General features: G+C 38.6%; 1 protein-coding gene across 15 annotated transcripts in view; it reads right to left on the bottom strand.

Annotated features, from left to right (window-relative positions):
• Positions 1 to 311: 311 nt before the first annotated feature.
• The window catches only part of LOC125053497 (trithorax group protein osa), a 71,597-nt gene continuing 47,829 nt past the window's right edge, over positions 312 to 24,079 (bottom strand). For 2 of the 15 annotated variants that reach the window (XM_047654844.1, XM_047654852.1), the window contains 14 exons: positions 23,668 to 23,797; positions 14,051 to 14,322; positions 13,535 to 13,712; positions 13,188 to 13,342; positions 12,157 to 12,198; positions 10,734 to 10,922; positions 8,988 to 9,210; positions 8,263 to 8,373; positions 6,906 to 6,977; positions 6,018 to 6,105; positions 5,547 to 5,781; positions 4,675 to 4,755; positions 3,342 to 3,629; positions 312 to 2,625 (listed from right to left, as the gene is read on the bottom strand). In XM_047654844.1, coding sequence (XP_047510800.1) covers positions 706 to 2,625; positions 3,342 to 3,629; positions 4,675 to 4,755; positions 5,547 to 5,781; positions 6,018 to 6,105; positions 6,906 to 6,977; positions 8,263 to 8,373; positions 8,988 to 9,210; positions 10,734 to 10,922; positions 12,157 to 12,198; positions 13,188 to 13,342; positions 13,535 to 13,712; positions 14,051 to 14,322; positions 23,668 to 23,797 — 3,984 coding nt within the window. In that variant the 3' untranslated portion in view covers positions 312 to 705. The remainder of the gene's footprint in view (positions 2,626 to 3,341; positions 3,630 to 4,674; positions 4,756 to 5,546; positions 5,782 to 6,017; positions 6,106 to 6,905; positions 6,978 to 8,262; positions 8,374 to 8,987; positions 9,211 to 10,733; positions 10,923 to 12,156; positions 12,199 to 13,187; positions 13,343 to 13,534; positions 13,713 to 14,050; positions 14,323 to 23,667; positions 23,798 to 24,079) is intronic. The other 13 variants (XM_047654849.1, XM_047654846.1, XM_047654847.1 and 10 more) reach the window with 13 other exon arrangements.

Genomic DNA, 24,079 nt, shown 5'->3' with positions numbered 1-24,079 from the left:
TGCAGTCATTACTAAAGTTCTACCAAGATTAATATAGATTATAATTTAATGTTAAAACAATGGTATACAATAAGTGAATACAACTTCAAGTGATACCTGTTACAGTATGGATGTGTAAAATTTATTGTTAAACCAGAAATCTTATATTAAAAAATGTCTCCAAATGCCAATTGTTATAGATGTCGTTGAAATATTTGAATAGATGACAAAGTAAAAGCATGTGTTTTATGCATTTTTTAAAGAAATAATGCGTAATATTTGAATACTAGGTGTTGTATGGAATCAAGAGCCAATTCGAAAAGAAAATAAAATCAGATTCAATTTCAATATATTATAGATTATTGTAATAATTCACATTAAACTTAACTAAAACTTATCGCCCACATAAGCTCCTCGCTCCAAACCTACTCTAGAGGTATTCGGTATAAAATCTCCATCATAAAACCAATCAACAGATTCAAGTCCCATTTTATTATAAAAATCAAAATTACGAGTTATAATACATCTGTTTTTCAATCGAACAATAGAAATCGATTATAGCACATTGACATTCTTGTAAATAAATCATCGTGGACATAAATAACGAAATTCAGATTGTACACGCTCGGCGCGCGGGGCGGGCGGGGCGCTATCGCTATATGTACACGTACCCATCGGTACGCCGCCGCCCGCCGCCGCTCGCCTCTCACTCACGGCACTGTTCACTCACTCTTCCTGCGGTTCGTCACACTTTTGTTGGCTGCAGTGGTACAGCACCCCGGCCAGCTCGTGCGCGACCTTCTGGTCTAAGATCTGGCTCATCACCAGCGACAGCAGTCTCCTCTCGTGGCGGCGGATCAGCGGCCTGTTCTCGGGGTGCTCCGCCAGACGCAGCAGCGTGGCGGCCGCTCGCCTCAACATGTCCAGGGACGTCCCCATGGCGTCGGGGTTGTCTCGGAGCGCCGCCACGCCGTGTTGGTTAGCGACGCCGAGAGCCGTCTGCTCCGCCCTCTCGATAAAGGCGACCAGCTGCGCCACGGCGGGCGCGTGCGTAGCCACCTCGCGGGCCGCGGCGCCGCCCGCCCCCGCCAAGTAATGCAGCAGATTCACCGCGAACTCGCGCACCACGGGCCGCTCGGGCCGGCACAGGTCCCGCGCCAGGCCCGCACACAACGCGGCGATACGCCCTCGCGGGGGCGTCGCCAGGACGAGATCCACGTTAGCATCCGTCACGCACAATTTACAAAGCGCCTCTAGGGCTAATCTTCTAGGAGACAAGGGCGACGCCGGGGAGGCCGTCGGCGGGGCGTCGCCGGCGACGGCCGCGGGACACACGCTCCAGTGTAGGAGGCCGTCCAGAAGCGGCCTCGCCACGGCTTCCGATTGACCGGACAGCTCCACGCTGCCGGCGATGTTGGCGCAGCAGACCAGCGCGTCCTCCCGCAGTTGCGCCAACGTGTCCCACCACCACTCGCTCTCGCCCTTCAGGCTGGAGCAGCACGCGTCCGCGTCCACCTCGTCTCTGGCGGCACGCTCGTAGGCCTTGGCTCGGGCCGCCCGAGGCGCGTGTTCGTGGTGTAGCAGCAGGAGCTTTCCAGCGAGAGCTAAGAAAGCGCTCGACCTCGAGAATTCCGCCTCGTTGCCGGGCACGAAGGTCAGCCCGCGGAGAATGTTGGATAACGCTATACACCGCTTGGCGAGGGCGTCCCGCGTTTCGTTGATAAGATTAAGGCTAGGTTCATCGCGCGTGTAGCATTCGTCCTCGTAGTCCTCCAAACGTCGTCTTTTGAGCACTCCGGCGGAATCCCGAATTTGCAACGCCGGTTTTCTTTCCGGTTCTATGTCCATCGGTTCCGCCTCCAAGTTGTCACCTTCGTCCGTGGCCGTGGACGGGGGTTCGGAGGGGGGCGGGTCGGCCGTATCGGGAAGGGCGAGCGTATCGCTGGGTCCGTCCGAGTGAGGCGAAGCCGGAGGCGCGGGCGGCGAGGGTGCTCGCTCTCCTGGCAGAACCCGGGCAAACGGCAGATGGACGAACTCGGCACGGAAGCAGGGCATCACGTGGTCGAATCTATTGACCGTGTCGGTTTGCCAAGGCTCTATCACGTCCTCGACGTCTCGGTTGGTTTCGGGATCCTCGGGCGCAAAGAGCGCGTCGTCGTCCAGCTTAGTGACGAAGGTGACGGGCACGCGACGACGCGACTGCAGCGTGTAGTTCTCGCCCGTGGTAACCTTAATACGGTCTGCGGGGTCGGGGGGCTCGATGCGTCGGGGTGGCGGCGCAACAGATTCTTTGACCGCCGGCGGCGCGTACCAGGGCTCCGGAGCCGCGGCGGGCGCGTCGAACACGTCGGCGAGACTCCGCTGGAAGTGCTCCAGCAGCAAATCGAGCAAACCGGGCAGATGCTGGAGACCGAAGAACCCGATGCAGGTGTCGTCAAACAGTAGAATATTGAGGATGTCTAGCGCCCAGCAGGTCTCCGCGAGGAGACCAGATTTGAGCGCCATCATGATTCGCCACGCGTCCACCGGGGCGACGTCACCCTTTGTCAGTCTGCGTCTTTTCTCAGGCGCGGGCACCGTCGCTTCCACACACTCCGGAGGGAAAGTCAATTCTCGTTTAATTTGGCCGACACCAGATGTCGCTCCCTGAAAACATATTGCTTTATTATTCAACTGTGTTTCGAAACAGGCTCAAAAATTTAATAATTGTAGAATACATACAATGTCCAAGACAATGTTATTGGTTAGATGAATAAAGTTCGCTAGCAATATTGTGGTTTGACATACGTAAAACTATATGAAGAATATAAGAAATATAATGGTTATAGTGAAATGTATGTAAAGTGCAAGGTGCATTAGTGCATGACTCACGGGCGAAGGCGCGGCGGGCGTGAGATCCTGCGGCGGCCGCGGCCCGCCCCACGCCGGTCCGCCCGCCGCCTACAACAACACCGTCCGTATGAGAACCACAAACTACTCGTGTGCTAACACGAATGAGCCAGGAGAAGATTACGAAGCAAAGACGGAATTCAATAAAGAAAATTTGAAACATGGTTCTCATACTAAGCTCGACGTACAATCAGTGTCCGGAATATTTGTGAATTTGTGTCGGGACAATGAAATTAGAATGAATTTTATTGGTTAAACCAAATTCGCACGAATTAAAGGTGGATTACCACAAACAGTGCAAGTATTGACAGTTTTAATTCGTTAGTCACAACTAGCAAAACTAGATCTTATCCATTAAATTTAATCAATGTGAGTGAAATTTTCAGCAGGAATAAGCGTAAGCGGTAGTGACGAGGTAGCCCAATACCACTCAGGTATTATTAGTAGATATTAGTTTGATTTTGTGTACATACCGGTGGATGGTAGGGTTGATGCGGCTGATGAGGCTGTGGAGGCCATCCTGGTTGTTGATGGTGGGGTAGGGGGGCGTGGTGGGGCGGTCGCCAGCCAGGTGATGCGGCACGCTGAAACCCGGGACCCCAACCGCCGCCAAATCGAGGCCCCGCGGGGCTCGGCGGCGCCCCGGGTGGGGCACTCGAATTGTAGGGCTCCTTCGCGAAGTCTGGATGCCGCCGAGGTGCTCCCGCCACGCCGGGTGGACCAGCATTAGGAACGGGGGGTGCGCCCTTGCCGCCGTATTGCTGTAGTTATAGATATAATTAATACATTTTGAATTATAGTTTGTATCATCCCATTCCATGGATTAGTGATGGGTGTTGAAATGCCGAAAACATTATGCAGTTTTTAGTAATCTTTATTACACAATATTTTATTTTCAGAATTTCACACAAATGGTAGTAAAATGAAATTTATGATTATTGACAATGATACAAAACATATTGTCGATTTTTCTAGAAACTTTCGATAGCTAAAAAAATACGACACTATGATAAGAAACAATTTTTACACTAGCCGTGAACCCACATACAAAATATAAACGATGAAAGATCCGCATTCTAAGAGTGGATCATAGGAACAATCCCTAGAACAGCGATATTACAAAGCTTCGCTCGCTTACATGATCCTGTGAAAGCATGCAAATGATTAAGTGAAATTATTCCGTTCATGATGTGAAGCCACCACCACACACTCTAAACCTTATCTTCCACTTTGTTGGGTTAAATTTTGAAAAATGTCGGTTTCGGCATGTGCGATCGTGTTAGCGACCGACCGTCGCGGTTGAAAAGCCAATTATTCACACCGCAAGCCAACTTGTTAACGAAAACTGAAAGTGAATAGCTTGAGAATTTCGTTAAGCGAGTGGTATTATCGGAGAAATTAAATGAAGCCAAAACCACGTATGAAGTCGACGTCCCGCCCGGTTCGCTGCAATGTCCAAAACTTTGGTGCGTCAATCACTTTGACAAACCAGAGGAATTGAATTTGCATAGACCTTGTCTCGTCACAACGTAACTGATATGCTCAACATACATATTTTACCATTTACTTTATTTACAAAATTTATGCCAAAACTTTTTTTTTTTTAATAAGTTCACCACCAGCCTATACTTGGCATTTGCACACCGAAAACCTGTTTAGTAATGAACGATCGAACAAGATATATTTCCGCTGGTATCAATTACGAGGTGGCCGAGCAACATCCGCGACAGTGCCCCGAGGTGGGAAAGTGTATCGCCAATGGTGGGAAGCGGTGTGGAGTGCGTGGTACAAACGGTGGTTCCGTACGTATGGTCTGGAGGCGGGGGGCAGCGGCGCCACCAGTTGCCTCGCGAGCTGCGAGCCCATCAGCCCGCCGCACGACGCAATCTACACACCGCCAATGCATCAGTCGGCGTACGCGTACACGTGCACATAATGCGTGCAAGCACACGCTCAAATACGTTGTGAATGTAGGTGACGTTTAATATATTTGCGTATATTTGTTACGCGTAATGTTTCTAAAATTACTAGTTATTGTGATCTCCATTCACAAGCAAAATTAATACATAACAGGACATCATAAAAATGAAATAAACTAAATTTTCACTGTAACCTCGCATTAAGTATCTCAGTAATCATCCAAAAAATATTAATTTATGTTGTTGCTAACAGTACTGACCAAATTTTTTATCTATTATAAAATGGATAAATCGAAAAGTGATAAAAATAATATTAACATCAACATAATATGTATAAGCAGTAACTTACGTTTACCGAAACTACAAATGAACATGCTCCAAATAAGACTCAAGTAATAACACATATAATTTATGCTTTGATGTGTATCTTTGTTGTGTTGAAGAAACAATATAATAATTTCAAGTGCCTCAGGACTTTTTATGTCACCAGTACTTAATATGGAGTGTGCTACAGTCAAATATTACCAACATAACAAGAAACTTAATAAAAATCTTTGATTTATATATAAGTAGTAGATTGTTTCCTGTATGAAATTGAAACAATTATACATTCTTACCATTCCTTATTTCATATAACTTTTTACCTTTCAAAAGATTTACTCATAGAGAACGTCACGTTTTTATCTTTGTATAAAATACAGATATTTAAGTTTCTTAAAATTATTTTTGTTCTTAATAAAACTTAAAATAAAAACGTACCTCATGCGGTTGTTGAGGCGAATGTGGCGGGTGTGGCGGATGTGGAGGGGGGTGTGGTGGTTGATGCGGGTGCGGCTGGCGGTAATAGTCCGGGTAGGGCTGCGCAGGAGGGGCCCCGGCCGGGGACGGTGGCGCCGGGGCTCCGGGGGTCGCGCCAGGGCCCGGAGCAGGTGCTCCTGCACGATACGGCCCGCCGTAACCGCCATATCGGCCGTATTCACCAGGACTGTAACCCCTGCAATTGTATATTTGTCACGTGGTACTTTATTTAATTTACTCTTAAGTGATGTATTTTCACTTAGATAATACGCGATAACTACTTACGACTGAATTAAAAAGGCATTTTCTCTTAAAAAATAAATTTGCCTAATTATACTGCTTAGAGTTAAATAATAATATCTCTGTCAAATTTTCTTCATTATCATAAATATTATCCTCAGTAAGTCTACAATATAATAATCATAAACATACCGATCCCCTTCGGGGCCATATGGCGGGTAAACAGGCCGATTACCCGGATACGGGGACCCATATTCATAACCATATCCTTGTTGGTAACCTGAAATACAATAAACAATATATCAAACGCAATAATACCAAAATTACACATGTAAGTAAAACACAAACATTCTACTTTATACTAAGCAACAAAAACTATAAAGCACTATCAAGTTCACACGTTCAATGATATGATATTTAAATGACAAAACTTCGATGTGTTTTTGTAAGTTAAGACTGTTAAGAGCAAGTGAAACATTCTTCTTTGACCCGTATTCCAAAAGGTTGCTTGAGTTAGTTGGAGAAAAGACAATGCAGATTTTGTTGTCAAGATTTTTATGGAATACAGGCGTTAGAGTGGTAAGTGTCAAGAATCACAAACAGAGCAGAGATGAGACCTTAAGAAACACAGATCTTGGTGAATCATTACAAAGCAATTTATTTTTATTACAGCAACTGTACAAATATAGCTTTTAGTTTGCACTATGCACGCGTTTCAGACCAATCCTTTGTTCAATTATTAATTTTAAATCTACAACATTATCTAGACATAAGTGAGATAAAAAAATATTTTTTAATAATCTGTATTAAATGTCCTTAATACATTAAATTACGGATTTGTATAGTCTATGCATAGCTTAGCAGTTATTTTTTTTAATAACCTCCTCATAGCATTCTCCTATATACAGCATTTGGTCATGTTTTTTTGTTTATTAGTCTGGGGATATAGGCATTTTTGGTCTCAAAGCTTCCATCTTGTCGTAACAAATAGCTAATCCAAGCGTCATGTATTTAAGTCGTTCTTGTGGGGTAAAGGGTAAAGGTCGGAAACGTGTGCATGTGAAGTGTTAACGCATGTACCTGGCGGTCTCCGCGGGCCGGGCGGCTCGTCGAACGGGTTGGACGCGGCGATGTCCCCGCCCGCCCCGCCGCCTACAACCACACCACGCTATACCACCCGGTACCATACTATGCTTTTCCAAAACGTAAGTCAAACGAATTCACTCAAGATTTGTTTGAATTTGAAAGGAACTATGAACTTTTGTATATTATTTTATAAAACCGAAAATATTAAACTTAAGCACTCAGGTGACCAACATTTTCAAAATTTGATGTTTTGAACTTGAGTTCATAATAAAACGATGACAATACGTTTAGGAATACTATCTGCGTACTATCTCCCTAATGGAAACTTTATTATGCGTTATAGAATACTTTTGGCACAGGGGTAATATTTACATTAATAAGGCATTCAAGCAAATGATATGGAACTCGCAGCAAAAGTATTCTAAAATTAAAGTGCCATCTAAATTTGCATAGTTTTGGTATGGATCAAAAGAAATTGTTAGATATTAAATCCATAGATAGGTGAATTCTTGTGCTTTGTTATGTTAGTATAAGCTATATTACAACTATATAATATGTACAAATGATGTCAGCATTTTTGATACATATACATCACTTGTTTAGACTATGTTTCAATGACTTCCATGCGAGAGAAAATCATCTTTTTATATATTCGAAATATTGTATAAATAGAACCTTTGAAGATTTTTTACTCTTTATATTTTATATAAGGAGATATTTTAGTTTACTTATAAGTAACAACACTACGAAACAAGCTCGTACTTGAGGCTATGGAAAACTTTTATATTTTTATGTCAATGGCACTATTTATACTGTCTCGCTTTTGTCTCTCGACGTGAGTGTAAAATCTTAAAAGCTAAAAAAATAGAACAAGCTTAAATCTGTGTGTTCCTAGTGACTATCTATTATGCACATTTACAGCAGTATCGTACTTCTATATGGTAAATATTTACAATCTAACCTTCCGAATTCAAGCCAATTAACTTGAAACGTTTAATTAGCAATGCCTTTACATTTTTTTGTGTAAATTTCAATATAATTGTGTCAACACTCTTATTTAAATAATGTTTTGGAAAGCAATACTTTGTTGATATATGAGTTGTACTGTCCACTCGAAACGATCAATTGCGATTATTAATATATTGAAAATATGATTAATGATATTTAGGTCAATCTCGGTTTAAAATTATATATAGTATTTTTTTATAATTTTTTAATAAGAACACGAAAATATATATTAGCAAATTTTTACGATATATCGCAAATAAGCTTTTCGAAGTACAAGATGATGAAGTTGTGTGTGTTTATCCGTGTGTTGAATGTGTGTATGTGTATAGATCGTGTGTTATACCTTGCTGAGCGGGTTGAGGCGGATACGGCGCGTAGTGAGGCTGGTAGGCGTCAATAGGTGCTCCGCCAGCGCCGCTTCCCGCAAATTGTTCAGCGTTGTTCGAACTTCCTGCTATAACATACAAACTTATTAGTTACTAGTAGACGGAAATCAAATAATTTCACTGCGACTACACAAATAAGTATAGTTCGTAAAATTCAATCAACTCTATGTACACAGCGGAGATTGATTTTATTAATTGAATAAAAAACGAACAAAAATAATTAATGTTAAGTCTCGTAGCTGGCGGGCCTAGGTTAAAGGTCAGGTACATACACACATTTCTAATTCGAATTTTACTGATCATTTTTAGACAAGATAGTTGCCCTGTCCTAACCACAAACAATTGTTTCGCTGGAAATCGAATTCGGGGCCAAGTTTTACGATCATTTTACCACTTTAAACACAGATTTGATAAATAACATGCAAGTTAAATATATATCTAAGTCACTACATTCTACGCTTACGTTCCATAAATAACATACAAATATACCATTTTTTTAAAAAACCTTTCTGTTTCTATAAAATAAATAAGTATAGATATATAGAGTAAGCAATTATTTAGTTTAATGTATATAAAATAATCCTAAAATATTGGGAAGCCAAATAAAACATGCCGCTATATGCTCAACAATATTAAGCTACCACTACTCACAAAACATTCAAAGAATTGTCAAGTATCTTACCCTTACCTGCATTAGCAGCGTTGTTGTTCTTCCCGCTCTTCTTCTTAGTGGAGGCTTCGACCTGGTTAATGATGGGTTGCGGGTCTATCCCACCCCGATCAAAATGACATTCGTAAGCTAACAGATTCTTTGTGTAGTGCTTCCGTAGAGTGTACGCGGCGGACGAAGACGCCCCAATACCGAGTAAACCCGCTATGTCTTTCCACGTTTTGTTTTTCGTCACCTGAAATTGATAGAATCACTTGAATATAAATGTACAATAAAGGAAATATAAGGATAGCTCTTGATAATATATTATTAACTATGGGAGTCGACATAACATAGTATTTACAAGGTTACTGACAAGGATTATTGGGAATATTTAATAATTTTATAAGTATACTAGCTGACCGGGCAAACGTCGTTTTGCCATGTATATCATTTATAATAAAAAATAGGGGTTGATCGTAGAGGAGTGAAAGTTAGGGGTTGTATGTATTTTGTAATGCTGTATCATAAAAAAATAAAAACAGAAAAAAATATCTAAAAATTAAAATAAAAATTTAGGGGTGGACTACCCCTAACATTTAAGGGGATGAAAAATAGATGTTGGCCGATTCTCATAGATACCGGATAAGCACAAAAAATTTCATCAAAATCGGTCAAGCCGTTTCGGAGGAGTATGGCAACGAAAACTGTGACACGAGAAATTTATATATTAGAAAAGGCAAAATAAATGCATGAAAAAATAACATATATAGACTGAATTGAAATTTTGATGACAAAGGGAATAGTGATATGAAAAGTTATTTTAATAAAATATTTAATAAATTGCGTGTGCTAATTATTGAAAAGGCACAATTACCTTCACTATAATTTTAAATTAACAATAACGAAGCAACGATTGTATGTGAGACATATTCAGAAACAGCCATCACTAGTATACTGCAAATGCAGTGTTCATTACACAAAGACTCAATGAGAAAATTAAGAATAAAACAACAGCAATAATTTCTATTGTTAATGACTAGAAATCTCACCATTAATTTTAATAATAATGAAAACACCTCCGTTCGTACCGCCCTGGCAACACTAATGTTTATTTAAAATACACTGTAATGCCTGGCCCGTAATGATAAAAATTTATTAAGTGTCGTTAAAGCCTCAAAGTTTATGGCTATTCACATAAAGCTGCACACGCATCCACATTAAATCGCTAAGTATATTAGTTAGGGATCGTTTTTTAAAACATAAATTACCTTTTATTATTATAAATATAGAATGAGAATCAGAACAAAAACGCTTGTTTTTAGTCAACTTTGGTTCATTTAGTAGGAGTTAGTCGACACTTTTAAGGATAGTTTCGAAACATTCGAGAACCATCTAGTAGTAGTACTACTTTCAGTTAAGCTAACCTGTGTAAAACGTTACGATGCGGGGCGGGGATTGAATTACGCGTTATTGTTAATAATATTTTCGACTTACACCCCATAATAGTAACTAAAGAGACACAAGGTGGTCACGAAACGTTTTACTATACTTGAGTACAGTACTGTACTAGGGTACTGAAAAACGTTACGGCGAGATACATGGGGGGGGGGTGTGTCAATAATCTCCAAAAATTGCGTTACGTAATACTTGAACGCTCCCTTATACATCTAAGTAATTCCCACTTAAATTGTATATACCTTCATACCTTTATGGCTTACTTGTAGGTCCTAGGTGCGAAATAAATTAATTAATAATTATATTGCATTGGAAACTCACCTCAACAAATCCTCCCCGGTCGCGCACAAGTAGATAGAGCCTGTAGAGATCCAAGGGCTGCTTGGAAATGGTCGGACAGGCGGGTATGGGCGTCCGGCGTTCCTCCATGAAGGCGAGTAGCCTCTCGACCCAGCTCCGCCTCTCGGGGGCGTCGTCCATCTCGTAAAGCTTGACCAGCGAGTCCGACTTCTGGCGCAACACACGACATCATATACCCCGTAACTACTGCACGGTCGCAGCATATCGAAAATATGCACTTTTTGTCAATAGATGTGGTATATTTTTTCCTTTAACAATTACGAGACTAATGCCAGGGTACCACTACCAAAATCCTAGTCCTAAATACTAGAGGACAATCCTGGCTGGCAAAAAGGTTTTTTGACAGCCATTCTCTTCGAGAGAAATATTATTTTCTGTAGAAAAGTTTGGTCCCTTGTACAACTTTTGTAGTAATTAGGACTTGTATTTTGGACATAGAATCCCGGTTTAAGCCATCGTTCAAGAACTAATTGTTGTTGGTAAACGTGCGCCTTAGTAAAGGTATTCGGAATCCGAGAATGCATCCGAGTGATAAAATTAATGATTTAGTGAACATATTTTCGATATCAACTGCTCTTTAACATGCTACTTTAAATTAAAATAAAATAAGCATAATGTAGCATTGAAGGGCTTTTCTAAAGCATTTTGTTCGTTTTGAAACAGATCGAATCTCTAACCGCAAGATTCAGCGTACAGACTCAGCGCGAACTATAGACTCCCTTATGTCAAAATGCAACGTTTTTGACATACGAGAGTTATACTTAGGGTTAAGTCTCGACTCCTGAATCTTACCCTAAGACTGTCGTTAAATAAAACTCACCGGCAAAATATAGTTATTACATACAACATAAGCCAGTTTCTCGAGCCAACACCAATTAGACAAAGGTAGCAGAAAGCATTCTAAAATTCGAAACTCTTTGAAGGAATTCAAAAATGCATGGCAACTAAACATACAACCTTGCATTGAGGCACTAATAACGAATTTTTTTTATTACCAAAGGAATAATACTAAGGTGTTTGGTGTAATAAGTTGATTATACATATTATTTTAACTAAAAGTAATGAAACTGTCAAAAGATATACATAATTTCGTAAGTCAGTCAATATAATATCAAGACCTAAATACATTTCTATATATGTAATATAAAAAGTTTTTGTGTTATTAAATTTGTTGAAAACTAGAGCATAGATTTCGTCATAAATATAATATAGAGCATAGCATTTGCATTAGCCATGCTTCGTTATTCAAATGCTGAAATTATGGCAAGCAATATTTTGCGTTGTTATATTTTCAATACAATCAACATTACACCAACCAAATCCTGCAAAAGAGATAAAATATCGAGCACTACTCATGCTTAGTGATTTTTAACTTGATATAAACCTTTGATCTGTAGGACTCCGGAGGTATGTGACTGTTAAACACCTGAAAGATACGACAATGCAATGCTTACCATCTCCATTTTATATACCTAACTAGCTAATTTTTAGTTAAAGAGTATTTTAAAATTGTGCTACAGGTGCAAACTATAAACAATGTGCTAGATTAGTTATAATTATTTAGTTACATCCTTCGAGTAACAATACAATAGAAACTTAATTTCGATTGTGGTCAAGCCTGAATACTTCGAAACAAAAGGTTATAAATCAAATAATAATGCTTTTCAGATACTATTAATGACTACAGTATGACCGGGCTTGTAAGTTCCAAATAGATATTGAATACTTCATTCTTTTTATGTTATATTAGTTACTATTTGAAAAATATAGTATGTTTCTAAGAAATAAACTGTAAGCCAATAATCTTTGAAACTGAAGGGGTTTCATAGAACTTTAATAATCATTTATTGAATTAATCAGACAATTGCAAGCCCCTTTAAATGCTATCCGTGCTGAAATGTCATTTTAGAAATTACATTTCTATAGTATTGTTATACGTAGGTTACACCATAGCTATTGATTAACCTAAGTACACCGTGGAAGTAAACTTTTACATTGTGGATTAGAATGTGTCTCAATAAATTAACACATACATATCTATACAGTATAAAACGTGTATTGTATCAATGACTGTGTTGTAAGTTGTTGAATGAATTGTATAATATAAACACGTTGCTAACGTAATATATTAACTTAGGTAATTCAGATTAATTGCATGTTTGTAGGCTAACTCTGTATATAGGATGAGTGTTATATCGGTGTCCTTGTTTTATGATTTGTAAGAGTATTAATAATTTTCAATGTAATATAAATATACTTATATTCTTGTTTCTAATGGAAGGCAATGTCTTGATGAATATTTATTTGTAACATTTCTGGTACAATTAACGCTATATACAGAGCTGTAATATTTATTATTTGATGTATTTTTTAGGATTTAAGGGTTTTTTGTGGTCTTGTAGGTATTACACTCACGGGACTAGAGGGTGGTCTTGGCCAAGGCGACGGCGAAGTCTCGTAGTCATCGTGGGCGGAGGAATGTGAGCCACCTCCCGGAGAGGGCGAAGGCGCCGCACTGCCATAGTCCTTGCGAGAGCCCTTGCCGGTGCCGCATGGCTCTTCGCCTGATGCTGGAAAGGGTAGATTTGAACATTTAATCTAATTTTTATTACTAGTAAAACTTAATTAAGAACAGTTTTCTATGAAGATTTGAATTTAAAAAAAAACTTTGATTTTAAGTTAAACCCCATAGATCACAATTATTGTACGAAATAACTGAAAATAATAATGGTTAGTTAGTATAAAGAAACGAAATAATGTACCTGCTGATGCATTACTAAGCGTGCTTTGCTGGCTACCTTCGTCCAAGGGAGCTCCATCAGGTCCGGTCGTGACAAGGGCCGTTGCCGGAGGCGCCGGACCATTATCGTGAGCCTCTCCTGGCGCATTTGGCGGTCCCATTGATTCACCTGGCGGACCCATGTGGCGGCCCACACCGCCCTGGAAACATATTGTATTACTAACTACTACTTAAAAAAACAAAGTTGAGTAAAAATAATAGTTAAGGATAGCTAGATATTGTAAAATGAGACATTAAGGGCAAAAGTTTCTGTACGCGTGGTTATAAAAATCATATTAAATACATATAAATGTTAAATAGTTGTTAGTACTTTATAGCTAAGAAATAAAGTGTTATGTTATGTGGCTGAATAAATGTTTTTTTTCTTTCTTTTAATAAATTTCACTACGCCTTTCTTCAAGAATTTCAATTGACATGGGGCAGACAATTTTTACTAGTACTTGAGTCACGAGATTTGGAATGTTGTATATAATATTACCTTAAGCGGTGGATAGTGTTGTGAAGGATGCGGTGGCGGCGTAGGTCGGTACCCGCCATATGGATAGGGATGGTTACGCGGCGGCGGATATCCGTAGGGCTGGGGCGGGTACGGCGCGGGCTTATAGTGGTAGGACTGCGGGAGCATGGCCCCGGGCGGCGGAGCGCCAGAAGGAGGCGGGCCGGCCGCCGGGGCCCCGGCTCGCACTGGCGGGCCGCCGCCGTCCGACAGTGACGATGACGGTCGCGGTGGCATACTGACGTTCTGCGTACCTGGAAAATTAATTTAATTCATTAAGTGACTGCAATACTGAGTAGATAGAATGACATGTCAAAGGTTCGACTTGGTTTACTATCAATATACGTAATGGTAATAGCTGTTGCATGTTATTTCTGTCAATACACATAAAGTCCGTAGAGTTGACGTAGAGTCAAGATTCGTATATTTTGTATTTTATATTTATGCTTAAAATATAAAGCCAAAACAGTAAGTAACAAGATAAATCCACGCAATAGAAACAGCTGTGACGATAAAATTTTATGTTTTGTATTGTTTTTTCTGTGGCAGTGTGTATTTAATGCATAAATATGAGATAAACGATACCGCTTTTGTAGATAACATTAATTGTTATAATTGTATCAAGGTCATACTATTTTTATCGGTCAGCAGGTGAAAATAGACGAACGCCGTCAATATTTGAAGAGTAATAATAAAAATACGAACCAATTTGTATGTTTGATTTGGCAACTCAAAAAATTCAACGCCGAAACAACTGGAATATTGTGATGCAAAATACCGAGGGAGGCACTTGAATTAAATTGTATCCGAGAGTGCAAGCAATGTTTGAGCGTGTGATCGATCTACACTCACGATTTGAATAATACAGTTAACGAGGCTCGGCTAAGCCTGCATCAATCGAGGGAGACGCACCGGATCACTTTCGTTTTCATCTGGAACGTGAGCCGCATGCACCGCTAGCCTGCGAATTCTCTGCACTTTACCGCGACCGTATAAGTGCATACGACATACACATTGACCGAGGCCGAGATTTGCGACGAAAGTGGTATTGCAGCTTTTATGTGGGTCGATTTGACTGTTACGTTACTGTTACGCGATCGTCTATTAATCTTAACATTGAGCGTTTAGTTCTATAAATGGCGAAACTTACCAGTTTTCTCGTCTACACTGGGTGTCACGGCTCGAGTGCTACTAGCAATATGTAAACAGTTGACCAAGAAAATGAATATAAAGAGACCTTTTCCTCGCGTGTTTTAAAATAGTGAAAAGACAAGTTAGTTCTTGCGTAACTAAATAGTCTATGTGTTTTTAATGACACGAATATTAACCTGTATAGACTTCAGATAAGAATATCTCGTATTAAATGCAGAACACTTAAGTCAGGTCGTTTGATAATCTCATTGTCGAGTTATTATCGAAGAGTTAATATAGTGGCGGAACGATCAGACATTGGGTAGACAGCGAGGCGCCGGTGAGTCATAGATAAGGTAATGTACCCATCATCTATATACATAATACATATGTATTGTTGACGTATGTTAAGGGACACCGGTCCCGCTTTTTAAAAATAGGCGACGATAGGCTTTCAGTATAAAACAAAATTGAAACTGTAAAAATGCTCGCATAGGCTTATCCAAATTAGATCAGAACAAAACCGATTGCTGTTGTTTTATTTTTACTGCTATGCAAATTTTATTATAGTAGCATTGTTTCATGTCTACAATAGGATGAACGAGCTCATGTGAATACAAAATTAGATAATTTCCCTTACTGTCATGTCTTAGAAAAGCAATACAATTTCATTATTATGATAATCTTTTCCGACATTTAGAGAAATGTACTAAGCATAAGTATTATGATTATGGTAGGAAAAGTTTGAACCGCTAAACACGGCATATAATATAAAAAGGTTACCATATTCAAATCAACGGAAAAGTATTGGCGAATAAGAGAAAGTCATCAATGACGAATTTTATTATGATAGTTATTTACATAAAAAAATTTATAAATAAGTTAATATATATAATAAAACAAATATAAACCGCGCAGTTACATTCGTCAACAAAGCTGGACAAAGTAATTAATTTACAAAAATAAACTACATAATTGCGGTCCTTCTAAATTATAAAGGGCAAACAATTTAAGAGTAGGTCATGCCAATTTAAGTTCTGTAACATTTCAGTTACATAAATAACGATTAACTATAAGATAATTTAATTCGACGTCGAACAAGATAAATGAAACCGACGCAAAGAACACGACAGTGCGCCTGAGTTTTACAATCGTACCAGCTCTGTCAAGGGCGGCCACTAATCGAGGCCTTTACTTTCCACCCACCGACTAGATTCGTAATAAACATATGAAGAAAATATTAATCAATTTAATGAGTTTATTTGGAACAATTTCATTGAAAAATGTATATAACAAATGATAAAAACATACAATACAAATACGTTTAGCTTCTGTTACAAGCAAATCTGATTTTCAGTGAAATCAAATTCCATATTCCAAGTACCCATGATTGAGCCAATAATCAACCCGACTATAACCACAATAAGGCATGCTAAACTCTAATCAATGAAAGTTATCAAGAAACAGTTAACAAGCCGAGATGAATCACGTAGTGCCCGTGGGCAGTATTCAACCGCAACAGGTGAAACTGTTATTTCCTGAATTTCGACTGAGTCACCTCATTCAATTTATTCCTACTCGATAATGGAAATAACAATTATCAAACTAATCAAGACAAGATAAGGTGTATTTTGCATTGTTAATCATTGGTCATATCAATGTCCCGTATGGTAGAAATGCGGTAAGGAATATGCGAGGTGCGTTGTGTGGCGGACGCATTCCGCGCAAACCTCTGTTTATTAGTGACACTGTAATCGATTTAGTTAGCTTAAATCGATTCGTAATTTACTGCTACGTTTTGATATATTACTTTTAGTAGCACAATACAATTGAATAATTTTTATTTACATTTATATTTTTCAATATCGTTATTATTTTGTCTACGGCTTTTCTCATAAGCGGCTCTCCTAGCGTGTGAATGTTGGCCTTACATTACGAAAATATATTTGTCGAATTGTAAATCACAGTAATTGTCTAGTTATAACTTAATATTTAAGGTATTGTAAAAAGCTTAAATGAACATCAAAATCTTTTGTCATAGACTAGATTCAAAACAAATTATCCATTATTTACTTTACATTCATACAACCGTATGACTGTCGTTTGACATTTATTTGCATTGCTGTGATTTAAGAGAACTTCACGTTTAATTCATGTCTTATCCATTATTCAGTCCATCGTGGGTTTTACTCTGCGTCATAACGGATGTAAAATGTATTAAATGAAAACTTAAGAAATATCTTGGCTAGATTCAGATATTTATTAATATATACGATCTACGACGATTCAGCATTTTAAGAATATGAATCAGATGAGTACTAGCTCTTCAATACAATTTTTATACGAACATTATTTGGATTGCGTTGCCAGGGAATCTTCAAACTTTTATAGTTTGTTTTCATCACACCGTTTATACTGTGGACATAGAGTGACCGGTGTTTAACTGCACTGAGTGATTGAGACATGTAGTTGCTTGTATTGTATATTTACGTGGTCGTAATGCTGTGTAGTTATGGACACCGCACGTCCAATGCAACTACCACTTTGCGGCGGATACTAGTATATACCGCAACTAAGTGGTCACACAGGGTCAGAGAAGAAATAATACACGGTGCTAATTCTGAGGTACAACTCTCTTTAATAAAGTCGAAAATACTTATTTATATACTAGAAGGTATACAGGGAGTGGAAGGTATAATCTTCGTTTCTATTTAAGTATATATTTTCGTTTAATCAATCCGCTCCATTTGGAGACCAATTTGATTCAGTTAAATGTAAATTAAGCTATTTCGTAAGTCTTTCAAAACAAATTTTATTAACTGGTATCTTTACTTCTTGTACAACTTCCTTAAAATGCAGCCTCTATGTTTTGCTATTACATATAAAATATATGTTCAGCATGAAATAATAAATGATTTGTATTTTAGAATACTAGATTGTAACTTATACAATAGAAAATGCATTATATATGATGTGGTGTAATAAATAAATGTGTATAATTACTTGTATGTCGAATTTATATCTCCATTTGCGTCTATAGCTTGCACCAAGTACAACAATTTACCCTTAATGTAATTCTGTCAGTGCCATGCAAAACCGACAAAACTGTCTCCCGAGGTCGGGTTCGTCCATTGTTGCCACGAATTGTTGCAGACTCTATTTGTCTGTCAATATAATGGTGAACGTGTGACAATAGCGTTAACAAGAGCGTCCTAGTTGAAACAAACGGCGACACGGCGGCGCTGTCCGCCGCCCGCCGGCGCTCCATTTAAATTGATCACTGACGGCGAGCCAGTTTAATAAACACAGCCTGTGTCAGCAGAATAGATTGAACCAATTTCTCTATCTTTTTCCAAAATGTGTTTTATGATTACAAGACCGACTTGCAGTATGAACTGGACGTTATAAATTTATACGACTTTAATACGAGTAACTTGACTTATATGATAATGTAAATATAAAAAAACGGGATTGAAATGCGCAAAGCAAAAAAAAAACAACGTGACTACTTCGTTTACGTTAAGGGGGTCATTAACTCAGCTGACGAGAGGGTAGGCGATGTAAGTGAATGTTTTTAACGGGCGAGAAATCCGGCTGGGAAAGAATGTCCGCACCATTAGGTGAGGGTGAAACGGGGTGAATGCGATGTCGAACCCCCAACTGACCTTGACTTACTGAGATTTATCACTTTTCCGTCGTTATTTGAATATAATTAATTCCAGGTTAGGTTACGGCATATCGCAACAGGTCCCGAGCTCTTGTTAATTCAATTCGTTGACTCAACATAAATGATGATTGACGTTACGTTACGTTTAATGTCCACATTATGACTAACATGGCAGATGTTTGACATTTGGTGATGTGGGGTATAACGATATGATAAACACAAAAGGCCGTTAATCTGCACAATATGATTATTACCAGATCAACATTTCTTTTTGATACTATCCATACATTGTTATGTACAAACATAATTGAGTTTTACTGACATGTAAATTCAACAGCCCAGGCGCAGCGATCTCGTATACTTAATACCAATCCTCCAATGAAAAGACGAAAACAACTCAATGAGACCTATTACATTCTGCCATAACTGACCAGTTGGTGTATCGTCAGAGGAAAAGCAGTGTATCAACAATGGACTAGCAAGAGCTATGTGCTCGAGAGTATCTTGGCTGCCCACGAAGGCCTTGTAAAGGACCGGGCATTTATTCGCCAAATTTAATTTTAACCATAATGGCTAAAGAGTATTAGCCAATTAAATAATACATATATTCTTGCTTTTGTAATTAATAAATGTTCAGACATTAAATTACTATTTAAAGTAGTATAGAATATAAGGGTGTGTGAGATTTAAAGACTTCAAACAAACGCTAATCGCAGATCATTTTGGAGTGTAGGGTTACCAAAAACCTTCCTCGCTTTAAATTTCTTTAAAAGGTCGTCGAACTCATCAAGGACGCGGGACACGTGGCAGTAAGGCTTTGTGCGAGGACAAAATATACACAGGTGGTTATTTATGTATATTTCCCCGGTTTCCTAAAAGGGATCGACCCCTTTTATGTATATATTTGAAATTACCAATAATGACAACTTATGACAACCATTACAAAAAAAGCATTTTTATTGCTTTCTTAGAAAATATAGATAGATCAGCGCAGATGAAGACATAAATTAATGTGCAAGTCAAGGCCAAGTTCAGCATAGAAAATAGTGTTACACTAAACCATTTAATAAGTTAAAATCTGAAACAGTGCCAAATTTGTTAAACCTTTCTTACATTTTTATGAATGTTTACTATCGTTCTATGTTACAAGTTCTATTTTTTAATGTTGTTTTATTAAAAATAAACCATATTATAGCAAAGTTGAGTAACTTATTTAAACATATGCTTGTTGTCTCTATTTAGATACAAGTTAAAATTATTGTCCCACTCTATCTTTCCAATTTTTAGAAACCCAATAAACCTGAATACTGAAAACTTCACGATTATTCCAGATAAGATATGCAATATGACTTTATAAAGAGTATATACTTTATCGCTCGCCACAAAAAAATTTTTTATGAATCAGATATGTGTATGCATTTCGCCTTAACCTTGGAATAAAACCATAATTTTGAGAACATAAACTCTTGTACTTATCATTCATTTCCACTCTGGCAAAGGCAAAATATATAAACTTGCCGTAAAGGGACATTACGGCTGGAAGAATGTAAAAAGAACACAATTTTCGGCACCAAAAATTCTGCTAAGTTGACTCAGGGTCATTCTTATCTTAGCCCGTGGCATTCCTCTACTGATACGCACAACAGAATGACTGCGAAATGCTTTTAGTGTCCATGTACGATTTAACGCTATCAGAGCACTCAAATTTAGACCTTATTACAATGCTCATACAATACACAATAGAAATCGTTCGAGTTGAATCAATTTTGCGCAAAATAAACCTTATAGAATGAAAATTAAAGGCGTTTTTGAAAGTCACGTTGCATACGGGCGACGAACAATACGCAATTCACCTTCGGACGCGTCGGGTTGCGGTGTTGCGGCTTCATTGTATTCCACTAACGATGGAACTCCGATTCGAAATGAGCACAATACCTTCCACAAACAACTTTATTTTTTATTTCCCTTTACTCGATATTTCATTTTGTATACTGATTGACATCAAGAATAAACACGTAATGATAAAAATACTTAGAACGCAAAAGGCTACGTGGGCATGGAAAAAATAAAAATATTTTCTGTACAGCGATGTGCGGAGGGTCAGAAAGGTCAACTTCAGCGAAACAATTTTCTTTGTCATTTTGTAGAGGGTTAAATGTTGTTGCTCAAAATATTTCCAATATTATGTTTCAAATTGTGAACTTAACCATACGCATAAAACTTTCCTTTTGAGTAGCTTTGCATATTTTACCAATGAAAGTTTATATGGACTGGATATGAAGCCCGACCAAAAAAATACGTTGCCCTCATCAACTCACATTATCCAGCGACAGGCGGGTAGAGAAACCAACAAAGTGAGACTTACACTGCGGGGTTTGAATATTCACATATATGTACGTACATAGAAGCGGAGTATTGCATGGCGTCCAATGCGGGCGGTTTCGTGGCAAACGAGATCCGTTGGTGAAGGTGTATTGCGGTCACATAACCGGTATTTGAACGCGGTACGATCGCCGTTCGCCAAGTCTTTTCAAGTTTATACTGGCTGTTTTGAGAAAGCCACGTTAAATTGACGTTAACTTAACACTGTTCGCATTCTCCATTACGAGCCACAGTTATGACAAACAGATCGCTCGAAGGCAGGACGTGATAAAATAGCAATGTCATTGCTATTTTATCACATTGAAATTACTTTCGCTGCTTAGTGGGCATTTCATTAGAAGTTAAGATATAAAAGTTAAAATAAAAATATACTACTTAGAAAAAATATCTTTGCGTAATTCATCAATAAACATGATTGCATTCAACTGCTAGGCAGTGCAAAACAACTTACACGTGCCGGTTATTCCAGTAACTACACAAAAAAGTTTTATTACTCCGAAGAAGTCTAGCATGAATTAGAGTAATTGTTTAAGATATGAAAAAAAACTTTCCTTTATTTAAAGTTCTACTTTAATTTTTAAATTTAGTTGGTAATGTTTGGTAAGTGTTAAAAATTATCCAAATTGAATAAGTATAAAAATATCCAATTAAATAACTAGTGTTCAAAAATTTTTCCTTCTGAACAATGAACGACTATATTTAAGTGGTCTTTGTACGTATACGGCTTTATTTACTTTTAAAAGCCGAAATCGAAATAACATAAGAAGCGAAACGCGGTAACATGAACTCGACACAATATTTTATGAATGGAACGGCCTGAGATCAAATATCTAGGTTAGTACATAGTCGTCAAACAATTCTAAGTTGGCTGCGGGCATCTACTTAGTGACCCGAGTCAGCGACCGGGCTGTGTTACAGACGTCTCTATTTCGATGACAATCTCAAACCTTTTAGGTTATCAAACTACTGATTATATACTGAAAATATACATTTATAAATTTACAAGTGATACAACTTTCAGACAATTACTTTCTTAATTCATATGTGTTTTGTGTATCACGTCTTCGGTGTGAACTTATGTATGAGACCTTAGTGCGATGAATATGTATAAGACCATTTTTTTGTATACTATTCGTTCTAAACCTACTGGTTGCGTGAGTGAACCGTCATAGTGGAAAGGGTGTTTTCACTTTCTCAATGGCAGTTAGTGAATAAACATTGAGCGAACGTAGGTGATAACTTTTCAGCTAGGTATATAAGGTTATGTATCGGTTGAAGAGCAAGTCCGGCCGGCGAGCGTGACGTGTAGACAGACGGAGGTAGAAAGGTCCTGTTTTGCGTGCTCGTAGCGATGGGGGCAAGTTTTTCACGAGGCCCTATATACCGCGACCACCCTCACTCGTACATAAGGTGGGTGGTGGGTGGTTCGCGCCCGCAAAAGGGGCAAAATACGGTGTACTCTGGGCGCCCGCTCTATGTGGGTCAATGTCGGGAAAGCCCGCGTCTGCTACTGACGAAGTATGCACAATGAATCCGATCAACACGCCTTTGGCGAAACTACACAGTTGGCAAACTATGTACTGACAGAGATGACCCTTATTGCGGTTGCTTAGAGCTCACTTTGATATTACGCAGCTTCAACTACGTCGTCAATTTAAGTTCAGTCCGTACCTCACGAGTAATACTAATTACTCGTCAAAATCTAACTAGTCCTTGGCTTACAAAATAAACACATCTCATTGTAACATTTAGATATGAAAGTCACCAAACATACTTATTACGTCATAACTTGTTTCGGAAGCTAAAATTTTATATGTAAACGCAAAGAAACCATATATCACTTAAAGACTAGCTAGCTTATAACTATTTAGTCTGAAGTTTTTTGTGCTGATTACTGCGTTTGTCAACATTTTACTTGTTCAATATGATTCGGTATGTGCGTGTGCATTATAAAATTTGTGAATAGGTTCGAAATGTATCAACTAATTGTGAGTCGTCGATTGTGACTCGTCAAAAAATGTGAATGTGAGGAGGTATAAAATCTAGCTCGCATGGTACTTTCACTTACTATAGGTATAATTGTACCAGTTTTTTTTGGAAAGGGTTTCCGAGCTGTTTTATATACAAGAGAATATTGCGCGATATAGATAAAATTATGCATCACAGCTGCTCGTAAACTTTAGGTATTTACATGACGTATACGATGGGGATATAAATACTGACGCTATGATTCTGTAAACGTACATAAGGTTCTTGTAGATAATACCATCTCTAGTCAATAATATTGTTATTTACATGAACATAATAAGTATGTTTTTTTTTGTGTTTCTGATCCTTCCAACTTAGCACTTGTGAAGTTAATCAATATCTACTTGGTGCTATTACTCATTCTAATACATTGATATTATCTAATACTCACCGACAGCCGGTGACATGGATCGCGATCCGCTGGAGCCTGTGGGGCTCGGTGTAGGCCTCAAATGCGGCGTGCTGGCGCGCCCGGCGCCGCCGCTGCCGCCCGAGTCATTGCTGTTCTGCCCGGTCAGATCCTGGAATATCACACAGAAATATTCAATAAAGCCACTATTTTTAATAGTTACCATTCCCACTAGATGAGGCGGTTTCAAAGGACATTATTTTCTAATATTTCAATAACTTAGATTGATGTTAGACAAATGAAAACAAATCGTCTTGTTCTGAATAGGACTTCCAAGTTTTTGTTTACAACATCTGCTCTAACATTTGTATGCAACAACACATTGCTGTATTTACATACACAATTAGTTAACAAATAACAGTTACCCGAAGCACCTTGACACTACAACCTCGCC

Source organism: Pieris napi, chromosome 11 (assembly GCF_905475465.1).
Source record: "Pieris napi chromosome 11, ilPieNapi1.2, whole genome shotgun sequence".
NCBI classification, from domain to species: Eukaryota; Metazoa; Arthropoda; class Insecta; order Lepidoptera; family Pieridae; genus Pieris; species Pieris napi.
Note: the sequence above shows the minus strand (reverse complement) of the source record. Positions and strands in the feature narration are given on the sequence as shown.